The sequence below is a fragment of the Phalaenopsis equestris genome, unplaced genomic scaffold, assembly GCF_001263595.1.
Source record: "Phalaenopsis equestris unplaced genomic scaffold, ASM126359v1 Scaffold000840, whole genome shotgun sequence".
Taxonomy (NCBI): Eukaryota; Viridiplantae; Streptophyta; class Magnoliopsida; order Asparagales; family Orchidaceae; genus Phalaenopsis; species Phalaenopsis equestris.
This window is the reverse complement of record NW_018165280.1, coordinates 4,996,707-5,020,344: the sequence shown is the minus strand read 5'-3', so window position 1 is coordinate 5,020,344 and position 23,638 is coordinate 4,996,707. Positions and strand designations below refer to the sequence as shown.

Genomic DNA, 23,638 nt, shown 5'->3' with positions numbered 1-23,638 from the left:
TCAATTACCATTCGGGTCAAAATTCGGTAAAGATTATAGACCCAAATATTATTTAGGTCAGGCTTGGGATAAACCAAATAACTCAAAATTGACTGTTTGGGTTCATTCTAGGAAAGCCAAATGGACCATATTCAAGTTAATCGGATATAACAGCAAAATGACCATTATGCCAAAAAATAACATGAACTGCATAATAAATGGGTTTAGATAGGTATGGTTCAAGTTAAGCAGGTTTGATTTGAGTCTGGTTTGGGTTCAAATGGTTTTGATCCATATAATAATCTGGTCAATTTGGACCAAAGCATACTTGAGTTGAGTCAACTTCATTCAGAACTAAACACAACCTGTCAACTTGAATTGGCATCGTTAACATGCTTTGGATCTCAATGAGGGCATTAATTTTGGATATATCTATGATTAGACAAATGACATGACCAACATCGAAGTCCTTGGTCTTTTGGCGGCTCGTATATCATTTGCTAGGTTTGTTGATGCATCCATTTCCTCGGGGGTGCTTTCATTTGTTTATAATTTGGGCAAAATATTGTTAGCGAGCATTGATGGGTAAAGAGGATTGGATCATGGTAAAATCATAATGATCACACAAAAAAAGCTCCATACTGACTCCAAGACCTCACAAGCTTTGTTAGAAAACAATTAGAACTATTTCTTCCATGATTCTCCCTCATTCTAGTGGATTCCAGAGAGCTAGAAGTATTCTTTGATAATTCTCTTGTTTACTATGAACTAGTCGGTCCCAGCCTTTGTCTTAAGAGTGGTAAAAATGGCCTAACATTGGAGTCAATCAGAGAGATATTGAATGTGTGTGATTATCCTAAATGGTCGATGTGCTCTTAAAAATAAGAAGAATGATCGACGAGGCTATGATTTAAATCCCATCAAAATCGGATAATGAAAAAATTTTTCAGCAAGCAACAATGGCTCTTCGAAATTTTGGGTGGAGCATATGAAAATTCATGTCCCTCTGGAGGGTACTCCTCTTGGACAAGATGTCAGAATTCATTATAAAGGACATCATGGAGGCCCATTTCAAGATGAGCCATGGAGCGGATGCGAGCGATAGCAATCAAAAAAATTCATACAACATCAAGGCAACACTATCTTAGGTGGATCTAAAGTCATCAGATCGAGTCAAAGAATTGACAGCGGACTCAAGCATACAATAATCCTGAAACTGGAGATTTCTCCTATCAGTGTGTGCCCATATTGCTACCCCCAGGTACAAAAGAACAAAATCAAGAGATTGATATGAGATATGTTGGAGGTCAGGATCAAACAGTTTAGTGAAAGCACCTTCTCATGCCAGTGAAGAACGACGGGAGTTAGTGTTTCTATGTGAATTATTGGGTATTGAATAAAAAAACAGTACTTGACACATTTCCCATTCCGGTGACAAATGAGCTACTGGACGAATTGTTTGAGGCTAAAGAATCCTATAAGAGTGACTTGAAGTCGGGGTACCAACAAATTCGGATGCGGCCAAATGATGTACACAAAACAACATTTCAAACTAATGAGAGTCACTATGAATTTCTGATTAAATGGAATGGATTGTCAAATAATGACGTCATATGAGATCCATACGACTTGATTCAGTAGCAGTTTCTTTTTTTTTTTTTTGATAGGATGTCTTTCGGGAGGTTAGTATTATTACACTGGCGCCTAAGGGAAATTTTCTTTTATTAGTTATTATTGTGGGGAATAAATAGGATTTATTATGCTTGTGTTGGGATGTGCAAAAGATTGCGGCCTTGAGTTCAGGGTTTGAGAGAGATGGCCTACCTCTCGAATTATAAGTGCTCATCTTTATGTATTTGAGTTGTGTTGTTTGGTGTTATTGAAATCAAATATTTAATTACCCTAATTTTTGTGGAAATCCATCCCGTTTTGTATAAAATTATTGTCTCTGGACAAAATTTCAACCCCTTCAATAATCGTAGTAGGCGTGTGTGCGACAGAAAAATGGAAAGGAGTATAGAGAAAAAGGCAATTTGCTACATTCTAAGATAAAAGAAAATCTAAAAATTCATATCACTAAATAATCAAGCAAAGAACAACATCATATAATTATCACTAGCCTTATCCACCAACTATTTGGGTTCAGCTTTGAGAATTCTAATTCTCTATTCCTTCAATTGAGTGCTTCCTGAAGCGTTAAATATATTTTTTGCAAATTTTTTTAAACAAGTTTAAAAAATCTATAACTAATGGATTAAAATCATGATATCTTGGACACAAATGAATGTAAATATCAAAAAGACTATAATTTGAGCTAATGACTTGGGATTGACAAGGCATTGCGCTCAGATATGGTCCATAAAAAGAGGCACTAAATGCATCAAGGAACTCATCTTTATAAAATAAATTAATTGCAAAAGTGCATAATAATCATGTAGTTCCTGCTTTAGTTTACGACAAGATACAATAAGTTGCTGTCCGATTGATGAGTTTGCTTTTAAAGAAGCTATATCCTTCACATTACAAAATTAATCTGGATTGCATAATACTAGCTTTACTCGAGTTCTTCAATGTGCTTGGTATCATCTATTACAGTGCTGATTGTCTAACATATAAATCAACTCAGCAAGAGTATTCTGAATTAGACAGTTGAAGCATATTCGCCGAGGGACTCATGTCAAATAGCAGCTGCAAACATTAATAAACCAAACACATTTCCACGTTTCTTACCAAGATGAACCCAGTACAATGGGCGTTTCAGTGAGTTCATCTTGATTAGCTAGTTATTTTACAAATCTATGTGTAAGTTTAATATTTTCTCAGGGGCTCATTGATACAGGAGTTAAACAACAGCCGAAAAAGCAGGATATTATTGCTTAATTCAAAATAGGGAAATACAATCTCACAAATGAAAATAGAAATAGCAACAGGAACGGCACAAGAAACTCACACTAAGGTGAATCTCGAGGTGAGGGTGGTGATCGGTGAGGGTTTGGACCTCCGAGAGATGACATTTAGCAAAAGGGCGGTTGGAAGGTAGGATAGTGGAGCAGAAGCACGGGAGTTGGAACAGGCTGTCATGGGTGGTGGTGTCCCGGGCTGTGGCAGCAACGTAGGATGGTCGGACAGCAGTAAAACAGCAGGGCGAGGGATTTCTGGGCGGCGGCGGCAAAAGGTAGAGGGAGTTGTAACTACGATGGCAGAGAAGATGAGGGAGGTAAAGGTGTTGTTGGCGGTTGAAACTGCAAAAACCAGCAACCGGGAGACTGTTCGAGGACGGCTGCAATAATTTAGGGCGGTCGGACAGTGATAAACAGCAACAGTAAAGATTGACGAGGCTGCAACAACAAAGGTAGAGGGCAGGGGAAGCAATGACCACGAAGCGGAAGGCCGGGAACAGGAACGGCAGCAACAACGAAGAGAGGGATGTGGAGAATGGAAAAGTCGGGGATAAATATCCTCACAAGAACGAGCTATAGCCGGAGCACCACTCAATCCCTAAGAAGGAGATCATCATCTTAGACGAGCTATAACCGAAGCACCGCCCTTATTGGATACAGTCCTAAAAGGGAGAAAGAGAACACTGATGGCTGTCCGGACAGAAAACATATGCCAAAACTGAAACCTAAACACGTGAACCAAATATATAAGCCGTAGGTAATTAGGATTGGGGCCACTATTAAAAGGAGGCTTCAGATCCATGTAAGGAAGGTCGGTCGGCCCTCAATTTGCTGTTTTGAGCCAGTCCCAGTTCGTTATGAAGCTTCCCGTCTGGTCCAAGTCGAAGAATTGGTTCACGGTATTGTAGCAAATGACGCCAAGTCATCTCTACGAGCAGCTCCTGCGTCAATGAAGCACCACTCAATTCTTTGAAAGGAGATCATAACCTCAAAAGAGCTATTGCCGGAGTACCACCCGCCATTGAATATAGCCCTAGAAGAGGGAAAGGGTATCGACCTGTCACGACAATGAACATACGCCAAAACTGAAAACCTAAACATATGAATAAAAAATATAAGCACTAAATAATTAGGATTGGGCCAACTATTGAAAGGCGGCGCCAAATCCACATAAGGAAGGTCGGTTGGCACTCAATTCGTTGTTCTAAACCAATCCAAGGTAGCTAGTAAATTTCCCATCCAGTCAATGTCACGGAATTGGTTTGCAGTACTGTAACAGATAACGCGGAGACACTTTTCATGCAGCTCCGGCGTCACTCATGGAGTGCATATGATCCCTACATGCCTATTTGAAACAGAATAATTGACAAGCTAGCAGATCTAATATTGTTGAAGCTAAAAAAATAGGCAATAAATTATTACTCAGGGCCTTATTTCGAAGTTCCAAAAACATAATATCGCATGAGTTTGCAGAAATGAACCCGACAGTTTTTTCTTAAATGTAATGTAACAATAATAAATTAACTTCTTAACTCACAAATAAAATACAAAAAATAGCATGGTTCCTTAACGTCACCTTAAGGGATGGCACCATGGCAATTGCTTCCTCAACAGTTTCAGGGCAGAGATTTCCAAGCACACACAGCTGCAATTTCCAACATTAAATGACCATCATGAACAGAAAAAAATTTGAATCTCATAAATTAAGCATCTAAACTAAATGTTCCATACCTCGAATTCAGCCAGTTTATTCCTACTTAGGATTCTGAGAAGTAAATTAAGGATTACATGTTCAAGAATTGGTAAGCCTAGACGAAAAAGAAAAGTAAGGATACGCATTAAGTAAATCCAAAAAATATAAATAAAAATATTTCAAATAAAAGAGGCATTTTATATTAAAAATGCACATTATCATATGATATGCCCGGATGATTAAAGGATACTCTCTAACTTGTTTTACTGCATCCTGATTCTTGTAGCGACTAAAGCGCTTAACATATTGATGTGACTTTTCAAATACCCTATAACAAAGAAAATAGCATAATTCCATTTGAATAGCAACTAAAACTACATACAATAGCGGAAAATATAATGAAAAAAAGAAAGCACTCACTGAGACATTTGATTTGTAGGATCATCAGACATCTGCTGAAGTTGCTCTAATCTTCGATCAAGAATAAGTGCAACTTCACAATTCATTAAACATTTTGCCTTCAAAAACTCTGGCAGATAGTGAACATTTTAAATGTTATTTGTTGTTTGTTTTGAGCATCAGAAAAATTAAAAGGCTATACACTTAACACCGAAGGACCACAAAGTGTGGTAATTTAAACTACGAAGGTGGGCATGTGTTTTGAACTTCAATCATACTATTTTCTCGTGTCATAATTTGACCCAAAAATTATTAGATTTGCATTAAGAGTTTATTTCCTCCTTGTATTTTATAAACTGCATATTTAAATTTGATCTAGAAAATCTACGCGCTAATGGAGCAAACATAATTAGCCTTCTAAAGCATTAATCAATATTATATTATTTTGATAAAAAATTACAATATTGGTCCTTCTACAAGCTTTCTTTTTACACAACTACACAGTTTTCATCAACATCTGCCTGTCTCCATCGCCACCAATTGCTCTTTTCACCTCCACCACCATCACTGCTATCTACTTTCACTTCACCACAGCAGATCCTACCTTCAATCACCACCATCGCTTGCATAACCACTCATAATCAAATGGTAATTGGTTCCATAACACAAAAAAAAGATGCTTTCATTAATAACCACATTGAAATAATAAAGAATCGTAGTAAGCACAGTAGAAATTCAAAATAATGCAGAATATTTTTATTGATATGAAAGAAGATATAAATAACCCTTACATGAATCCTAGAATAGAAAAGAGAATAAACAAGAAATAGCATGAAAAGAAAGATATAACACCTAATATTTCCAATTAATCAAATCATATTAATTATTTGGAGTTAAATAAAATAAAATAAAATAGAAAAGCAAAAAAATAGAAAAGGAAATAAATCAGATCAAGAAAATAAAGCTAAAATAGGAAAGGAAATAAAGTTATACAATTAAACAAATCAAATCTTCATAACTTTTAATAAGAATAAATTATTTCCTAATATAAATTCTAACACTCTCCCTCGAGTTAAAACATGGTTCAAAACCATGTTGAACTTGTATTTGAAAACATAAAAAATGGGCGAGGAAGATCCTGTGAAGTAGAACTTAAAGTCTTCATCCCGTACTGCGATTGTTTTTTATTGCAATTCTTGCAGTATCTGTAGGTAGCCGGAAGGCTCTTACAGATAATGTTACAAGAGTTTGCAGGGAAAAAAACCTGTAGAAAAAGCTGACTTCTAGTTGACTGTGGTTATCTTTGACTACAGTTCTTGCAAAGTCTGTAGATAAGCAGAAGACTCATACATGTAATGTTGCAAGGAAGTTTGCGGTGAAATAGATAACCTACAGAAAAAAACTAACTTTAGTTGACTACTGTTATCTTTGACTGCAGTTCCTGCAGTGTCTATAAATATGCAAAAGGCTCCTAGAGATAATAACACAAGGGAGTTTGCAGGAAAGTAGACAACCTCCAAAAAAAGTTGTAGGGTATAACCTGTAAAAAGAAATAAAAGGAAAAGCTCCGGAAGGACTTATTGCAGGAAAAGCTCCGAAGGAGGGTCTGATACAGAGAAAAAAAACTTCAGAGGAGGGTCTGCTCCAGGAAAGATTCCGTGGAGGGCCCAATGCAGGAAAAAATTCTAGAGGGTTTGATGCAGAAAAAGACTCCAGAGGAGGGCCCGCTGCCAAAGAGAATTTAGATGGAGGACCTGTTGCAGAAAAAGCTCCAAAGGAGGGTCTGATACATGAAAAAGCTCCATAGGAAGGCCTGTTGTAGAAAAAAGCTCAGGAGAATCTGCTGCAAGAAAGATTCTGGAGGATCTGATGCATGAAAATTTTTCGGAGGAGGGATCATGCAGGAAAAGGCTCTGGAGGAGGGCTTGCTGCAGAAAGGATTCCAGTGGAAAACCTGCTGCAAAAAAAACTCTGAAAGACCAGATACAAGAAAATGCTCCAGAAGAGTCTGCTACAGAAAAAGCTCTGGAAGAAAGTCTAATACAGGAAAGACTCTAGAGGCTGTCCTGCAGCTAAAAGTTTCACAAGAGCATTGTGTTTGCTCTATGCATGGAGAGAAAGAGCAAAGAGCACCATCATGTTTTAAATTTTTTTGTTGTAGAGGGTAAAATGATGGAAGGTCAAGAAACATCAAGTGTGCAACTCTACAAAATTCATCAGGGAAGCCTTCTCCTTGGATATTCCTAATTGAAACAGTAATAAAGCTCCCCAGCCCATTGAAATCTTCCCTAGCCAACGCACCTCTTTGCTCATGAAAATCAAATGTATAGACATGGCCAGAAGGTAAAACAGCTCTAGCAAGAGAAGTAGTTAGAGAACCACTACCAGTCCCTAACTCCAAAACTACGTAGCCTAGAATATCCTCATAAGAGGCCTTCTTCTTAGTTCTAACAATAAGAACAACAACTGAAACATCCACAGCCGGTACGCGGAAGGACATACCACTCAATTTCCCATCCAATGCAGGAAGAACTTTCCCAATAGCCTTGGTAGCTCTAGTGCTGCTGGGAATCATATTGAAACTAGCAGCTCTTCCACCCTTCAGTCCTACTAGATGGACCATCAACAGTCTCTCCCTGTGAGGCTAACGAGTCCTTCAATATGGAATCTCTTATCCAAGATAACGCATCTTTCACCTACACTAAAGCTAGTATTCATCCAACCAGAATGACAAAAATATAATGTGAAGGCTACTCCAAGAAAAAAGATGGTAACAAATGCTATGAAAAAACAAGTTGTGAAAAAAAGTAGCAACTCCAATGCTTGAAATCAATCTCACAATGAAAAATTAAGATTCAAAATATGAAAAATCCATATTAAAATACTACCTAGAAAATGACAGAGAACTGGTAGCAAAAGCAAATCACAAAAGCAACCATCTGGATAGATATTTGAAAACAATCAAATAGTCTTCCAATAGAGGTTTATTTCAAAACACCACTTAAAACAAATTAGCCGCTCAACAAGATAAATTCTCAAATGTGGTCGTCAAATCAACCTATATTGAAGAAAAGAAGAAAACTATTGTTAGAATAGTAAACTCGAAAGACCTAACACTTGACCTATGTTTTTAGTGCATAACCTATTATACAACTAACTTCCAAGAACCAAACTCAATTGAGAGGAAAATTGATGTATTGCTAATTTCTCAAATAATCTGTCATTTTCAGGACTGAACATCAGGAGGAGGATTAGCAGCAAGGTTTAAAATTATTTAATTGATTATTGACGTGTATTTTGTTTGTGAGGCAAAGCACAAGCCTCGATGTGTTTTGAGGGGATAAGCCTCAAATTAAAAAAATAATAACAATAAATTAAAATTATTGTATAAACAATCAAATTTGAAGTAAAAAAATAACAAATAATATTATAACTTATTAGCACACAAAAGAGTAATATATCAACATTATAACCAAGTAAAAAAAAAAATTGAGCAAATTTAAAATTAACATGTTAATATTGTAACATAAGATGGGTTATACAAATAGTAAAGTATCAAAGTAAGCTAAGATATCAAAATAGAACAATCAAAATAAGTTCAACATAAGACTTTCTCTCCTAATCATACTGTCTTTAACTTAAAACAAAAATAGAACAATTCTTCAACATTTTATTTTTAAACTTAAAAGTCCATATCACTATCATCACCCAATGGATTTTCATTACAATAAACGGCATAATGAATTGTTTATCTCACTCATTATCCTTATTGTATCTATATTCTTCCATCCATCATTATATTTAATCTCAATTATTTTTTTATTTATTACAGATAATCATCAATATTTATTAACATAATAACTATGTTTATAATTAAAATTTCAACTACATATTTTTATAGATAACTTTCTTTTATTTCGTGATATTTATAGTGTAAGCTGTGAGGGCTAATACATGAAGCATATTGATACTAATTTTAATTTTACATTAAAAAAAATGCAAATACCCTACAAAATTTGAGCCATTTTTTAGGTGAGGCACTTCTCAGTGTGAGCTTCAGCCTAAGTGAGATGTGCATCTAACCCCAAGACAACAAGGCGCAAGTTTTATTGTGTGTGTATGAGTGTGTGTGTGTGTGTTTTTTTTTTTTGTGTGTAAAATGCATTCAAACAGGCTTCAAGGCACTTTCGGTATTGTGCAATTTTAAATAAAGATTAGCAGTTGAAGATTTATTCCAGAACTTGCCTTCTAAAGAATGATCTTTCAAGTAGGATACAGACGCAAAAAATAGGATATGTACCCACCAAATCCTTTACTTAAAATTACAAACACATTTCAAATAATTATCTTGATGTTTGACTTCGGCACTTTCGCCCAAGACACTCAAATTTTACATAAAAAATTAATTCTTTTTCCATTTACCAATAAAAATTCAAATGAATTTCAATGTGAAATTTATAATATGGCTAAACACCCTCATAGTTCCTATACTAATCAAACTTCCAAATATTCATAACCCTTTGCTTGAATACAAAAAAATGTATGGGCATCAACTAGAGCAAAAGATACGCATGGAGCAAGCTAGTTTATTTCAGTTTCATCAATGATCATATCTATCTCACATAAGTTTTTTTTAATGAAAGAAAATTTTGAAGAGAGAATTTTCAAATAATTTAATAATATGATTCACACTCAATTTTAGTCCAAAATCCAAATCCAAAAAATTGATAACGCAAAGGAATGCTTTAAAGAGAACTTAGAAAATTATCTCATACATTAAAGATTATCCAGCTAAGCTCCAGCGTCAATATCTTTCAATCAAATGAGATTGTCAAAAGAAAACTAAACGCCTCTTGGAGATAGCTAGATCACCAATATTCTCCAAAAAAATTTCTAATATTTTTTTAAAAAAATATCATCTTGTGATATCGGAGTTAACCTAAATCACAATAACAAAAACAAATATTATTAAGCAAAGCAACTAGGGTTACAATCAAGACTCAAACGAAAATGAAAATATAACAAAATATGGAAAGATGCACGCAATACTCAAATATTATTAAGCAAAGTCGAGTCTTTGATATTATTTGTTGTGTGGGGACTGCAGAAAATAGGGTTGTAGGGGAAGGCTGACGTGATAGGGGTCGGGCGGTTGTGTGGAGGCAGGGACAGGGAGTGCTGATGGAATAAGGCTACGTAATTGGGGTTGGGCTGCTATGTGGGGATGCGGTAGGGAGGGCTAATGGGATGAAGGCTAGGTTGTTGTGTGGAGGTTGCGACAAGGAAGGTTGCAGGGGAAAGCTGGAGGCAAAAAGGTTAGAAAGAAGGGGGGTGAAAAGGAAAAAAGAGGGATGTCGAAGCATCAACTGCAAGCAGAAAAGGAGAATATACACAACACATCGGGACTAGTTACAGCCGGAGTACCTTCTAGCCGTCAAATACAACCCATGAAGGGAAAAGGCAGATGTCGGCGGCTGTGCTGACAGCAAAAAAAAAACTAACCCTACACATAGGAAATACTGTATTTATAATAATAAATAGTTAGGAGCACTTGGGCGGCAAACCTAACCCAAAAAATCAGGCCAGCTGGCCCCTTTGCCACCCTCCTTAAACCGGTCCAACCTTCCCAACTGGGTAGGCCCTAGTTCAATAGCCCTACATCATCTTGGCATCTCGTATCACATTAAAATAATGTCGTCAAGAATACTTAAAATTTAAACCCCATGTAAACCCTTCCATATTCATTTCCTAGCACTAATAATTTCTTTTATTCCTCTATAAATTTTTTTATGTTCAATCGTTATTGACATACATCTTGGCACCAAAGTGAATTTGACCCTAAACTATCAAGCTCCCAAATTAGTAAGGCTATAAACGCTACTTTTCAGTCACTAGAAAAAATTTACAGTTTCAAGCACATAAACAAAAATTTAAATTTACACAAAAAGAGGGGGGTGAGAGGGTTTATTTGTAGTTTATTTGATTAATTACCATCATCTCACATCAAACCCATGGATAATGAATATTTCTTATTGCCCTTTAAATCTACATAGCCTCACAAGAACTACAGAGTCTCTCAACACCTTATTAGTGTATCCAACCTACTAAAGTCTCAATATAACTACAAACTCTATCATTACACTGTCAATACACACAACTTATCAAGAATAAGCTTCATATCTTTACTAAGAAGAGAAAAAAAATTAAGTGGGTGATCAACCTATCTTTAACGCAATAAAAAACCGAAACTTAATTCAAGGACCAATGAAGTACAAACTATGAATCCATAGAAGATGATATTTATTTCCACTATCATATTAAAAAGCACCTATTTGGATTTTATACATACTCTTGACAGGATATATATTCCAAACAATGTTCATGAAGCTCTCAAGCCCTCTGAATGAAAGAAGGCTGTGATGGAAGAACTTCAAGCATTCAAAAAAAATAATACATGTACAGTTTATAAACTTACACTATAAAAAAGGTTTGATACAAATGAATTTTTGTGGTCAACTAAAAAGTAAATGGGATCCAAGAAAAATTTATTGCCTAATTTGTCGCAAATGGCTGCACCCAATCATGATTTTTTTTTCACTTGTTGCCAAACTCAACACAATTCAAATCTTACTCTTTTGCATTAAATTTGGACTAATCTTTACATCAAGTTAACAATAAAAAATACATTTATTAATTAGAAATACTTTTTTTACTCTAGACTTCCATGAGGAAATATACATATAGATCCCACCTGACTTGGAAACTAAGAGCTTGTTTACGACAGCTTTCTGACTGCTTCATTTTTTTAGACCGCCACCGCAACTCTATTTAGGAAACTGCTTTCTAGTTCCTTTCTAAAAATTTATATGGTAGAAAGCAATTTTTTTTCCTATTAAAGTGTGATGGCAGCCAGAAAGTTGCGGTCTGACTTTTTAAAATTAAAATAAATTTGTAATAATCACCGCAACTTCTTCTGCAACATCTTCACAATTGCTTCTTCAAACCATGCAGTTAGGACAAACAAACCCTAAGTAGACTCTAAAATGCCCTATAAAACTTCAAACAATCCATTTATGTTTGGTTTGAAAAATTCTTCCAAATTTAAGTGGTGAGTACATTCAGTACCACGCTAATCGCACTCTATTCTTTAAATGCAAAAATAAAAGAAAATTTGCGATTCTAATCATATATAAAGATAATATTGCATTGAAACATAATTTTAAGGAAGAGCTGACCAAATTAAAAAAATTTATGTTATAAAATTTGAGGAAAAAAATATGACAAATTAAAATATTTTCTTGGCATGGTAGCAGTAAAATCAAAATAAGGTATTGTTATTTCCCAAAAGAAGTATATTCCTGATCTACTTCAGAAAATTGAAATTCTTGGATGTAAGCATCCAAAAACTCCAATAGATTTATCGGAAAAAAAGGTATCACTACTAAAAAAATTGTTATTATAAAGGTAAGTATTAATGACCTGTGGGCAAACACAAAGACCTCTCTTACCTACCTTGATATCAAGTTCGCGGCTAGTGTTACAAGGCAAACCAATATATGAAGAGTTCTACTAAAGCCCACACGAAAGTTGTTAATTGTTTTCTAAGATACCTCAAAATGAAAACAAGAAAAACCAAATATACAAAAATCATTCACCAAAAAATAAAATAAAATTTTAACAAATCTACTTGGGTCAGAAACTCATCGGATCAGAAATATATCTCTACGAATGAGAGCTTATGTATGGGAAAATCAAATTGCACAAAGAAAACAATTTTTGGTCTCATTCAAAAAGCAATGTTGATGTTTGCAAAAATTGTGGTTGAAAAGATAGTTGGAAAAACTAGACTATCAAATGAAAAACTCTAAAAGTATACTGTGATAATTAGATTATTATAAATATTGCAATAATAATAATAATAATATGCAAATCACGCCATGACTACACACCATAAGATAGACTAACATTTCATCTTATAAAAAACTATATTCTAGCAAACTCTTAAATAACTTTACAACGAAAGGCGTCTTGCCCCAGGCGTAAAAATGTCCCTGTAGGAACAGTTCAGTACAGGCCAAAGAGGGACCGACTGGTCCTTCTAAGCATGGGTTTCCCTCCAATTTGGAGAGGGGCCTACTATTTACCCTATATATATATATATATATAGCATTTAATTGATATAATTATGACTTTTGTTCATTTTTATACATTAACGATTTACATTTCTAAATTGAAATATTTTTTTTGGAACAACTAGGATAATTAACACAATGTCTCACCTCCGACCAACATGCAACATGCTTACCATTACAGAAGGGAAACAAAAAGGAAATCAATCAAAGCAACAACAAATACATTTTTGTTCCATGATTATATTTTTGTCTCGGCTAACAAACAGACCATAAGATCTAGCAACACAACCAAAAAATCAGCATTCTTCAACAATTTTTAACACCGTTTGTGATTGCATTCACAACATTGCTAGAATTACAGGATAAAACTACATAAAATTCACAGCAACATCCCTGTCAAAAGACATACTCATATAGTTGATATCGAAGCACCATAGACGCAACAAAACAAAAGTAGATAAATGTTCAAATATCCTAAATTCAGCGAGGTAAAAGACATCAAAACAAAAGCATAAAGTTCAACGTGGAGGTAGTAGGCTTGGTTTTAAGCCCTTTCACTATGAATCCTCCTGGCAGGTTGAATGTCTTTAGGCATCATGGTCACCCTCTTTGCATGGATAGCACAAAGGTTTGTGTCTTCAAAGAGGCCAACAAGGTAGGCTTCTGCAGCTTCCTGCAATGCAAGCACTGCATGGCTCTGGAAACGCAGATCAGTCTTGAAGTCCTGAGCAATTTCTCTCACAAGTCTCTGACAGGGAAGCTTCCTGATCAACAGTTCAATGCTTTTCTGATACTTGCGAATTTCTCTGAGAGCAACTGCACTGGGTTGATAACGATGGGGCTTCTTAACTCCACCAGTGGTAGGGGCAAACTTCCGAGCAGCCTTTGTAGCAAGTTGCTTCCTGGGAGCCTTCCCTCCAGTGGACTTCCGAGCAGTTTGCTTGGTACGAGCCATCTCGGCTAAGTTCTCTTCTTTTCGCTTTCCCTCGTAGAAGCAAAACTTCAAATCTGATAGACCTAGTTATTGGTTGTTTTTTATGGTGGTCTTGCTTTCAGTTTTCAGCTAGAACAGCCGAAGACGTCCAGTTTTTCCTCCTAGAGTTGTATATGAAGGCAAGAAGGTGCTCTGGCTGTAACTCGTCCTAAAAGGGTTTTTATCTATCGCGCCCTGCTTCCCATAGCCTCCCCTACTTGTTGTCCTTGTCTCCAAGTCTTCCAACCTACTTTCCTTTGCCGCCAAAGCCTTCCAACCTATTGTTCCTTTGTCGCTAGCCTTCCCTACTTGTTGCCCCTTATCACCAAGCCTTCCAACCTGCTGTCCTTTGCCGCCAAGCCATCCCAACCCCCTTTCTTTCCCCAACCACAGCCCCCTACCGCTGCCTTCCTACCACCTTTAAACCAAGCCCTACTTGAGTGTTTGTATTGTGTGTCTTTGTTGTTTTTTTATTCTGACGTGTGCTGGTTGTAACCCCTATTTATTTTTTAGCAATAAAAGTTGCATCTAGCATAACCCTAATCTTATCCTAGGGTTTCTAGCATCTGTCATACTCAAACCTATCTCAACACCTCAAAATTTTCTTTCCCCACCCTACACACCTCCTTCCACCTATCCAACCCTAAATCTAACAATTCCACCGAGAAGGCAATTGTCGCAACCTGAGCAAGGTATTACCATGGATAACATCCAACAGATACTATGACATGCGCTACAAAGGCTCAAGGCCATTGAGGAAGGGACCATGGGCGAAGTGACTAACCGTAAAATTGAGGTCCAAGGAGGAGTGGCAGAAGAACAGTTGAACCCCTTCCATAGGAATGGAAAAATTATTCCATACGGACAGCATATGCAGAAATGCATACACTGTCCGATCTCCACCCTTCATTATTCTTTTTTTTTAAAAAAAAATTTAAAATGGGGCCCACCGAAATACATGTCTGCCCTGATGAACGGTGGAGATCGGACAGCGTATGCATTTCTGCATACGATGTTCGTATGGAATAATTTTTCGTAGGAATGACTTCAATCAAGAGGAGAATCGATCAGAGCGATTCAGAATTCATTATTAGAGGAGATCTAGAGAGAAGTGTCTGATAGAGGGCACAAAGATATGGGAGTTAAGTTGGGTTTGTCGGGCTTTGATGGGAGGATGAATCTTGATAATTTTCTCGAATGGATGATGCCAGTTGAGCAAATATTATAGTACAAGGGCCTGACGATAGAAGAGTGAAGCTAGTCACCATCAAGCCAACAAAGAATGCTTCCATGTGGTGGGAAAACTTAAAGAAGAAGAGACAAAGAGAAGAGCAGGACAAAATCACTTCTTGGAAGAAGATGAAGAAAGTGATGCAATGACAATACCTACCCCCACACTAACACCAAGATATTTCATAAACTCCACTACCTGCAACATAAGGAACTATTCGTGGAAGAATACATGGAAGAATTCATGCAGCTCAAGTTGAAATGTGAGCTAAAAGAGATAGAAGAGCATTCCATGGTCCGATATTTGGGAGGCCTGAAGTCTGCCATTAGTAATGTAATCCAACTGCAAAACTATAGGATATTGAGAAACGTGCAAACCTTAGCGCTGAAAGTGAAAAAACAGTAGTAGCAGTAGAGGTACCCGCCTCATTTCAGACAACCCCCCTATAGATGGAGGACCCAACATAAGCACACATGGATGAGTAGGAATGACTGGACTACAATGCAGAATAGTGGGAAGAAGCCGGAGAAGAGTAGCACACCCGATACGGTTTCAGCCTGCAAATGCTTACAATGTCATGGATATGGCAGATCACCTCCAACTGCCCAACGAGCTGAATATGTCCTTCACCTAGGAGGGTGTCATGGAGGAGTGAGTGATTAAGAAATAGCAAAGGATCAGGGGGAAGAGTATCAGCTCCAAGGAGATTAAGGGGGGAATACTAGTTGTAAGAATAGTTCTGCAGACAGAATCTAACGTGGTCTTTGCATTCATGGTAAAGTTGGATCTAACTACACGGAAACATTCCCAAACCTAGTCTCTGACATGATTGAAGAAAGGAAACGATACGCGAGTGAATCAGCAATGTCTGGTAGAGTTTTTCATTGGAGACCAACTACAGAACTAGGTGTTGTGTGATGTGGTGTCAACGGATGCTTGTCCCATCCTGCTAGGGAGGCCATGTTGATCACAAGATGCAGTATGACAGATTTAAAAACACTTATGTATTCACGAGGGAGGGGAAAAGTTTCATTCTCCTACCCATCAAGAATTCTAGAGGAGCAGCTACACCTATAGGGGATAAGCCTGAGATCCAATGCACCACTTTTTAGCAATTTACTTCAAGAACCCCAGTGATATTGGCCTTAGTCATCTTAGAACAGAAGAGGAGATAGATTCACCAGAGGTGGTTAGCCACTATTAGCAGCGTTTTAGGAGGCGATGACCAATAACCTACCAGAGCGCTAGGGTATATGCCCAAGATAAGTGTTGCCAAACATGGCAAATAAGTTGAGACTAGTGGAGTATGAGAAGTTACAGCGAAAACTGCAAGAAATCATACTTAAGGGATTGGTGAGTAAGTACCAGCACGTGTGTTGTTCTCGCATTGATGGTACCCAAGCATAACTCATAGAGTATGTGCATTGATAGTCGAGCTATCAATAGGACACTATTAAATATTGGTTCTCTATCAATCGTATGGACGACCTACTGAATCAGTTACATAGAGCTATAGTCCTTTCTAAGATTGATATGCGCAGTGGATATCATCAGATTAGTAGATTAGAAAAAACAAGGGGTGAATGGAAGACCGCCTTGAAGGCCATAGATGGGTTATATTATGAGTAGACCGTAATGTCATTTGGATTGTCAAATGCACCTAGCACCATCATGAGGCTGATGAATCAAGTGTTCCAGGCTTGCATTGGAAAGTTCTTTTTTGTTTACTTCGACGATATCCTCATCTACAGCAGTTCTGAGAGGAAGCACCTCTAGCATCTAAGGCAGGTTTTTAAAGTTCTGCAGTCGGAGAAGTTATGTCAGTGCGGGTAATAAATCCAGGCTACCAGTTCTTTCTACGTTAGAGTTTAGTGCAGATATGGAGGAGAGGGTACAAGAGATTCAGCGGACACACGAAAAGGTGTAAAAAATACCAAGAACCATAATAACCAGATGCAAGCTAATAAAACATGGAAAAAGATGAAGTTTCGAGAAGGAGATCTAGTGTGGATTAGGTTGTGGACAGAGAGGTCTTTCATGGGATCGTTATGAAAACTCAAGCCCAGAGTAATTAGACTATTTAAAATCATAAAGAAATTGAATGACAAGCTACCTTCAATGTGGCAGCATTAACTCCATACTACAAGGACACTGAAGCTTCAACAGAAGAAGCCCAAAAAAAAAAGAACGTGAGATTAATGCATGGCATCTTGCCAAAAGCGCGACAGAGTCGCGGCAGGACCGGTTTGGTCAAGGCCAAGGTTGGAGCAGGGCCCACTCCTTTTACCCCTTAGTTCTATGTGTTATTTGTTTGCTTTATGGCAATTTTGCTTTAAAGTTTTTGTCAGGACAGTCATCGCCATCAAGTTTTTCCTTCTAGGGTTATATCTAAATGTGAGAAAGTGTTTAGGTTATAAATCGTCCTGAGGTGGTGTTTATTTATCGCTCTTTGCTTCCAACAGCCTTCCTTATAACTTGTCCTTGCCGCCAAGCCTTCCAACCTGCTATCCTTTGCCATCAAAGCCTTCCTACTTGGTGACCTTTGCCTCCAAAACCATCCAACCTATTGTCTTTTGTCGTCAAAGCCTTTTTGTCTGCTATCTATTACCATTAAAGCCTTCCAACCTGTTGTTCCTTTGTTGCGAGCTTTCCCTACCTATTGTCCCTTCCCAACAAGTCTTCCAACCTATTCTCCTTTGCTGCCAAGCCATCCCAACTCCCTTTCTTTAACCAACCACAGTCGCCTTACTACAGTCTTCCCACCACCTTTAAACCAAGGCTTAACTGGGTTTATGTGTTGTGTATCTCTCAAGTTGCTTATTTCAGCGTGTGTTGGTCGTTACCCTATTTGCTTTTCAGTAATAAAAATAACATTTCTCATTGTTGTTCGGTTAACTCCGGTATCACTTTGCCTAAAAAAATATTGATAAACTAGTCAACAGGCACGACAAGATCACATATACAACCCACTTAAGTGTAAGTGTTGAAACAATAATGAATTCGTGCTCAATACATTACTATCTAACAAGCCAGTAATCTCTGGACAAAAGATTTTCATTTATAGCATTATGAGGACAGCATATTTCCACCTACAACAGTTCAACAATCCATGGCCAACATCGTTGCATCAATAGCAATCAAACAATTCAAGGCCTACAACATTCATTTTTTCGTGTGTAGCTAATTTTGAATTCTAGAATTAAGGACTTGCATTAAATTATTTCTTTACAAGATAGATATTTCCCTAGCTATTTATAGGTACAACTTCTCATCAAATTATTTGCACAAATTAAGGAAATAAAATTCAATCATATGATATCTCATTTTCTCCCTTCCAGTCATCTCATTTTAATTTTCAAGAGGCCCTTTATAGTTTTCCATGTTTGTTAAAGAGAACGCAATCTAATACTCACCAAAATAATAGTTATAGAACTAGGTAGTGTACAAAAATTAGCAGAAAAGTGCTAGAATTCAAAATAAATAGAAAATTCAAGATATAGAAATTATACTCATCATTATACAAGACCGAGAAAAAAATTCCATAGAGAAAAAATAGCATGGCATTAAGCGCAAAACAATTACAAACTGCTCCTTCCACTTATTGTCAACATCAAGATGAACAGAAATACACAAAGGAACCAAAGAAAAATAAAACGACCCACAATCATAGGATACGTACAATCCAAATTCTAAATCTGCCAAAATTAGCACGTCTTCAGACACATTTTTTAAAATAAAAAAAGTTTTCTAAGCATCTATGCATTTAGATGATGAACTTCCTGACTTGCACATGAAAAAGATTCAACAACAACAACAACAACAACAAAGCTTTAATCCCACTACATGGGGTCGGCTACATGAATCTTTTTTCTCCATTGAATCCTATTTAATGTCATATTTTCATTTAGTTCTAATAAATTAAGATCATTTTTTATACAATAAGCCCAAGTCTTCCAAAGTCTACCTCTATCTTTCTTAACATAAGTCGAATCTAAAACATTTAATCTCCTAATCGGAACATCAAATGGTCGACGTTTAATGTGACCAAACCATCTAAGATGACTCTCTTTAATTTTATCTGTCAATCGAGCTACACCAACCCTATCATGTATATTTTCATTTTGCATTTTGTCTCTAAGTGTAAAGCCACTCATCCACCTAATCATTCTCATCTCGACAACACTAAAACTTAGTATTATGCTTCTCTTTTAAAGGCCAACATTCAGTGCCATAGAGTATTGCGGGTCTCACCACCATCTTATAAAATTTTCTTTTCAATCTGAGTAGTACTTGTCTATCACACAAAAGACCTGAAATATTCCTCCACTTCAACCAAACAACTTGAATTCTACTATTAAAATTCCCATCTACATCACCATCGCTTTGAACAACATACCCGAGATATCTAAATCGTTCACACCTTTTAATAATTTGATCAACCAAAGTTACACTTCTATCACTAGAGCTACTATTACTACTAAAATTACATTCATGTATTTAGTTTAATTCTACTCAAATGAAGGCCTTTAGACTCCAATGTAGACCTCCATAATTCAAGTTTTTCTTGGGCTTTTTCACTCGTCTTATCCACGAGAAGGATATCATCAGCAAAAGCATACACCAAGGCATACACCAAGGTACATCCTCCTGTAAATGTCCTATAAGACCATCCATACTAAAGCAAAAAAGAAATGAGCTTAAAGCCGATCTCTGATGTAATACAACAGAAATAGGAAAATGTTTGGTCAATCCTCCTCCAGTTCAAACACAAGTAACAGCTCTAGTATACATATCTTTAATGACTTGAATATATGTCATATCAACATCTTTCTTCTCAGGAACTCTCCAAAGGATATCTCTTGCAACCTTATCGTAAGTTTCTTTTAAATCAATATAAATCAAATATAGATCGTCCTTATTATCTCTGTACTTCTCCATCAAACCTCTCAATAAATGTATAGCTTCCATAGTAGACCTGCCCGGCATAAATCCAAATTGATTATGAGAAACCTTTGTAATACATCGTAACATATGTTCAATTACCCTCTCCCATAATTTTAAAGTATGACACATCAACTTAATTCCTCTATAATTTGCACACTCTTGAATATCCCCTTTATTTTTAAATATGGGGTCCAAAATACTCTTCCTCCACTCCTCAGACATCTTTTTAGTTTTTAAAATAATATTAAAGAGTCTGTAAGCCAAGAAACTCTCAAATCTCCTAAATATTTCAACATTTCAATTGGGATATCCTCAGGTCCTACAGACTTTCCACTTGTGGTTTTCTTTAAACTCTTCTTAAATTCTTTTTTACTAATGCGACGGTAAAAATGAAATGTTTTATTATTATTAACGATATTAACATTATTAAAGTCGATCATTTTTTCATAAACTTCATTAAAAATTTTATCAAAATAACTCACCCACTTATGTTGAATATTATTTTCTAAAAAAAACATATTTTTTTCATCTTTAATACACTGAATTTTTTTCTAAGAAAAACACTTTTTGATTTTCATCTTTAATACACTTTACTTGAGTTAATCTTTACCTTTTTTCCTTTTTGTTTGGCTAGTTTATACATATATTTTTCACCCTCCTTAGTATCAAATTTATTATAAAGATCACTAAAAGCAAAAAGTTTAGCATCACAGATTGTTCTTTTAGACTCTCTACATGACATTTGATATTTTTTCCAGTTCTCTAAACTTCTACATTTAAACCAATTTTTATAACATAATTTCTTATATTTTATCTTTTCTTGCACATTATTATTCAACCACAAACTATTATTATTTATTGACACTTTTTCATTTGATTCTCAAAGTACATTTTTTGCTACTTGTTTAATAGTGTTTGTTACTTTATTCCACATAATATTTACTTCTTCATGAACATCCCAAATTTTGAGATCTTCAATTTTACTCATTAAAAAAATTTTATTTGTGTCATTTAGGTTCCCCATCTAATTCTAAAATGATGAGTCCTATTATTCTTTACTTTACAACTCTTTGCCTTAAAATTTTGAACTAACAATCGATGTTGGATACTTAAATCCTCACTTGGAATGATCATACAATCTTTACAATCTCGACGATCTCTTCTTTTCATAAGAAAATAATCAATTTGTGTTTATTAGATCCATTCTTATAAGTAATAAGGTGTTCATCTATTTTCTTGAATAAAGTATTAGTAATAACAAAAGCATACGCTAAAACAAAATCTAAAATAGCTCTACCTTATTGATCAATCACTCCAAAATCGTGACCGCCATGAATATTTCTAAAATTTTCTACCACTCCACCGACATGTCCATTTAAATCTCCTCCACTAAAAATTTTTTTTAGGTATCATTTATATTAAATCTTCTAAGTCATTCCAGAATTTATCTTTAAACCCTATATCTGAACCTACTTGAGGAGCATGAGCACTTATAATATTAAAAATCTTAGTATCAATAATAATCTTAAGTCAATAATTCTATCTCCAATTCTATTAATTTTTATGACATTATCTTTCAATCTCTTATCTATAATTACACCCAAACCATTTCTAGTGTGACTCCTACCAGAATACCAAAGTCTAAAACCTAAGTTATCAATATTAAAATTAAAGAAGAATGGAAGAAATTTTCATTCACACATCGAGAATATAGCCACTATGAAGAAAAAAATAACCAAAGATTATACTATCTGATAGCATATAGAAGTAAAATATGTACAAGGCTGGAACAAACGATGAAAAAGAAACGAATTGCATGAACTAAGGAAACCAACTTTCAAAAATTAGCAAGCTGAGGAATATAAAGCAACAAACGAAACAAAATAGAAGAAATGGTGCTAGTGCTCCCCAGTAACCTTCGCCAATTTTGAGTTCGGCGGCATTTTCTTCCTCCTCGGCCGACATAGTGACACCCAAATCCAAGCCTAGGAAATGAAAACAGCATCGGTGTGTAAGCGAGGTAGAGTGTGATGAGAAACAGCGAGCCACGGAGGCTGAGGGTGAGAGCAAGAGAAGAAACCTGGAACCCACTGGCCCTACTCGGTTGCACTTAGCTCGACCAGGAGGCTGTTTGGCAGCCGGTTTTACGCAGGATTTAAACTAAATCCAATCCTGCCAAACAGCAAAAAAAAAGCCTCCGTAAATCCTGAGCTCCCGTAATCCCAAAATGACGCCGACTCGCCATAAATCTAGGTTTTACCTTTCTCAATGAGTTCTGGCAGCAGCGGAGCGGAGCAGACCGATGGAGTTTCAGTAGTCTCTGTAAGCCACGATCCCGTCGCTGCCTTCCCAGCAGCTATCTATGATGGCGAGTGTATCACAAAGGTTCCATTATGAAATAGATAGTTTTGGGCTAGGGTTTAGTCATATAATTATGTTCTTATTGTGAACAGCTTTTGTTCGACTCTCGCAGTATCATTTTAGCTTGAAATATTAATAATCAATTATATATATATATATATTGATGAGTATTATTTTTAAAAAATTTAGTTGACTACAAGGCTACAAATATTTATAATCAATCAAAAGTATTAATGAAGAGAATAGAATAAAAATTATTAAATTAGATTCAAATGATGTTTTAAATCTTGTCTCAATCTTTAACATCTTATGGCTACGTGATTAGAGTTGTCAAAATGAATCTTTGTTCGTGAACGGCTCGTGTTCGGCTCGCTAAGCAAATGACACGAACACGAATACACTTTCTGAAAACGAGCCGAACACAAGCGAGCCTTCGATTACACCCCTATGAACAACCACTCATTTATATCCTTATTTTCTTTATTTTTTTTCTTGATTTTTTTATCATTCAAGATTTATTAATCACTTGAACGTTAACTCACATTGATAGAGTTTGATATTTTTTCATTCTTTGACAATTTCAACGAACATCGATATTATTTTTTAATATTTTTATTGTATTTCATAAAGTCATTTTAATATAGCTCTAACATTAATTTATTTAAAATATCAAATATTATATTCCAAACTTTAATCTAGAATGTGTATTTCAATATTTTTCAAATCATAATGAAATATTTTTGGAATATATTAAAACTCATTTTCAAACCTTATTCCAATTCATTTTTGGGTTATTTTTTTTACATTATTTACACTATAAATGAACAACATTCAAACACATTTGAACATTATACGAACCATATATTTTTTTTATCAATGTTATATTCTATAATTATTTTATTGTTCAAATATACTCGAATGTATTTGTGAACCATGCTCAAATAATGTTTTTTTCATCATGTTTGAATATGATTAGAACAAGCATTCAATTCATGTAAGGAGCTAGTGCCATTCAATATATATATA

General features: G+C 35.7%; 2 protein-coding genes across 3 annotated transcripts in view; both read right to left on the bottom strand.

Annotated features, from left to right (window-relative positions):
- Positions 1-22,690, bottom strand: part of LOC110031793 (DNA-directed RNA polymerase II subunit 4) — a 33,354-nt gene extending 10,664 nt beyond the window's left edge. The window contains exons 1-7 of one of the 2 annotated variants that reach the window (XM_020735192.1): positions 22,512-22,690; positions 22,332-22,423; positions 22,168-22,236; positions 4,993-5,101; positions 4,823-4,900; positions 4,611-4,644; positions 4,456-4,524 (exon numbers count right to left, since the gene is read on the bottom strand). In XM_020735192.1, coding sequence (XP_020590851.1) covers positions 4,456-4,524; positions 4,611-4,644; positions 4,823-4,900; positions 4,993-5,101; positions 22,168-22,216 — 339 coding nt within the window. In that variant the 5' untranslated portion in view covers positions 22,217-22,236; positions 22,332-22,423; positions 22,512-22,690. Of the gene's footprint in view, positions 1-4,455; positions 4,525-4,610; positions 4,645-4,822; positions 4,901-4,992; positions 5,102-6,101; positions 7,668-22,167; positions 22,237-22,331; positions 22,424-22,511 lie in introns of those variants that run through there. The other variant, XM_020735191.1, reaches the window with a different exon arrangement.
- On the bottom strand, positions 13,623-14,708 carry LOC110031794 (histone H3.3-like). Its single transcript, XM_020735193.1, has one exon. It carries the CDS (start codon positions 14,056-14,058, stop codon positions 13,648-13,650), a length of 411 nt encoding a protein of 136 aa, XP_020590852.1. The 5' UTR covers positions 14,059-14,708; the 3' UTR covers positions 13,623-13,647.
- Positions 22,691-23,638: the final 948 nt, after the last annotated feature.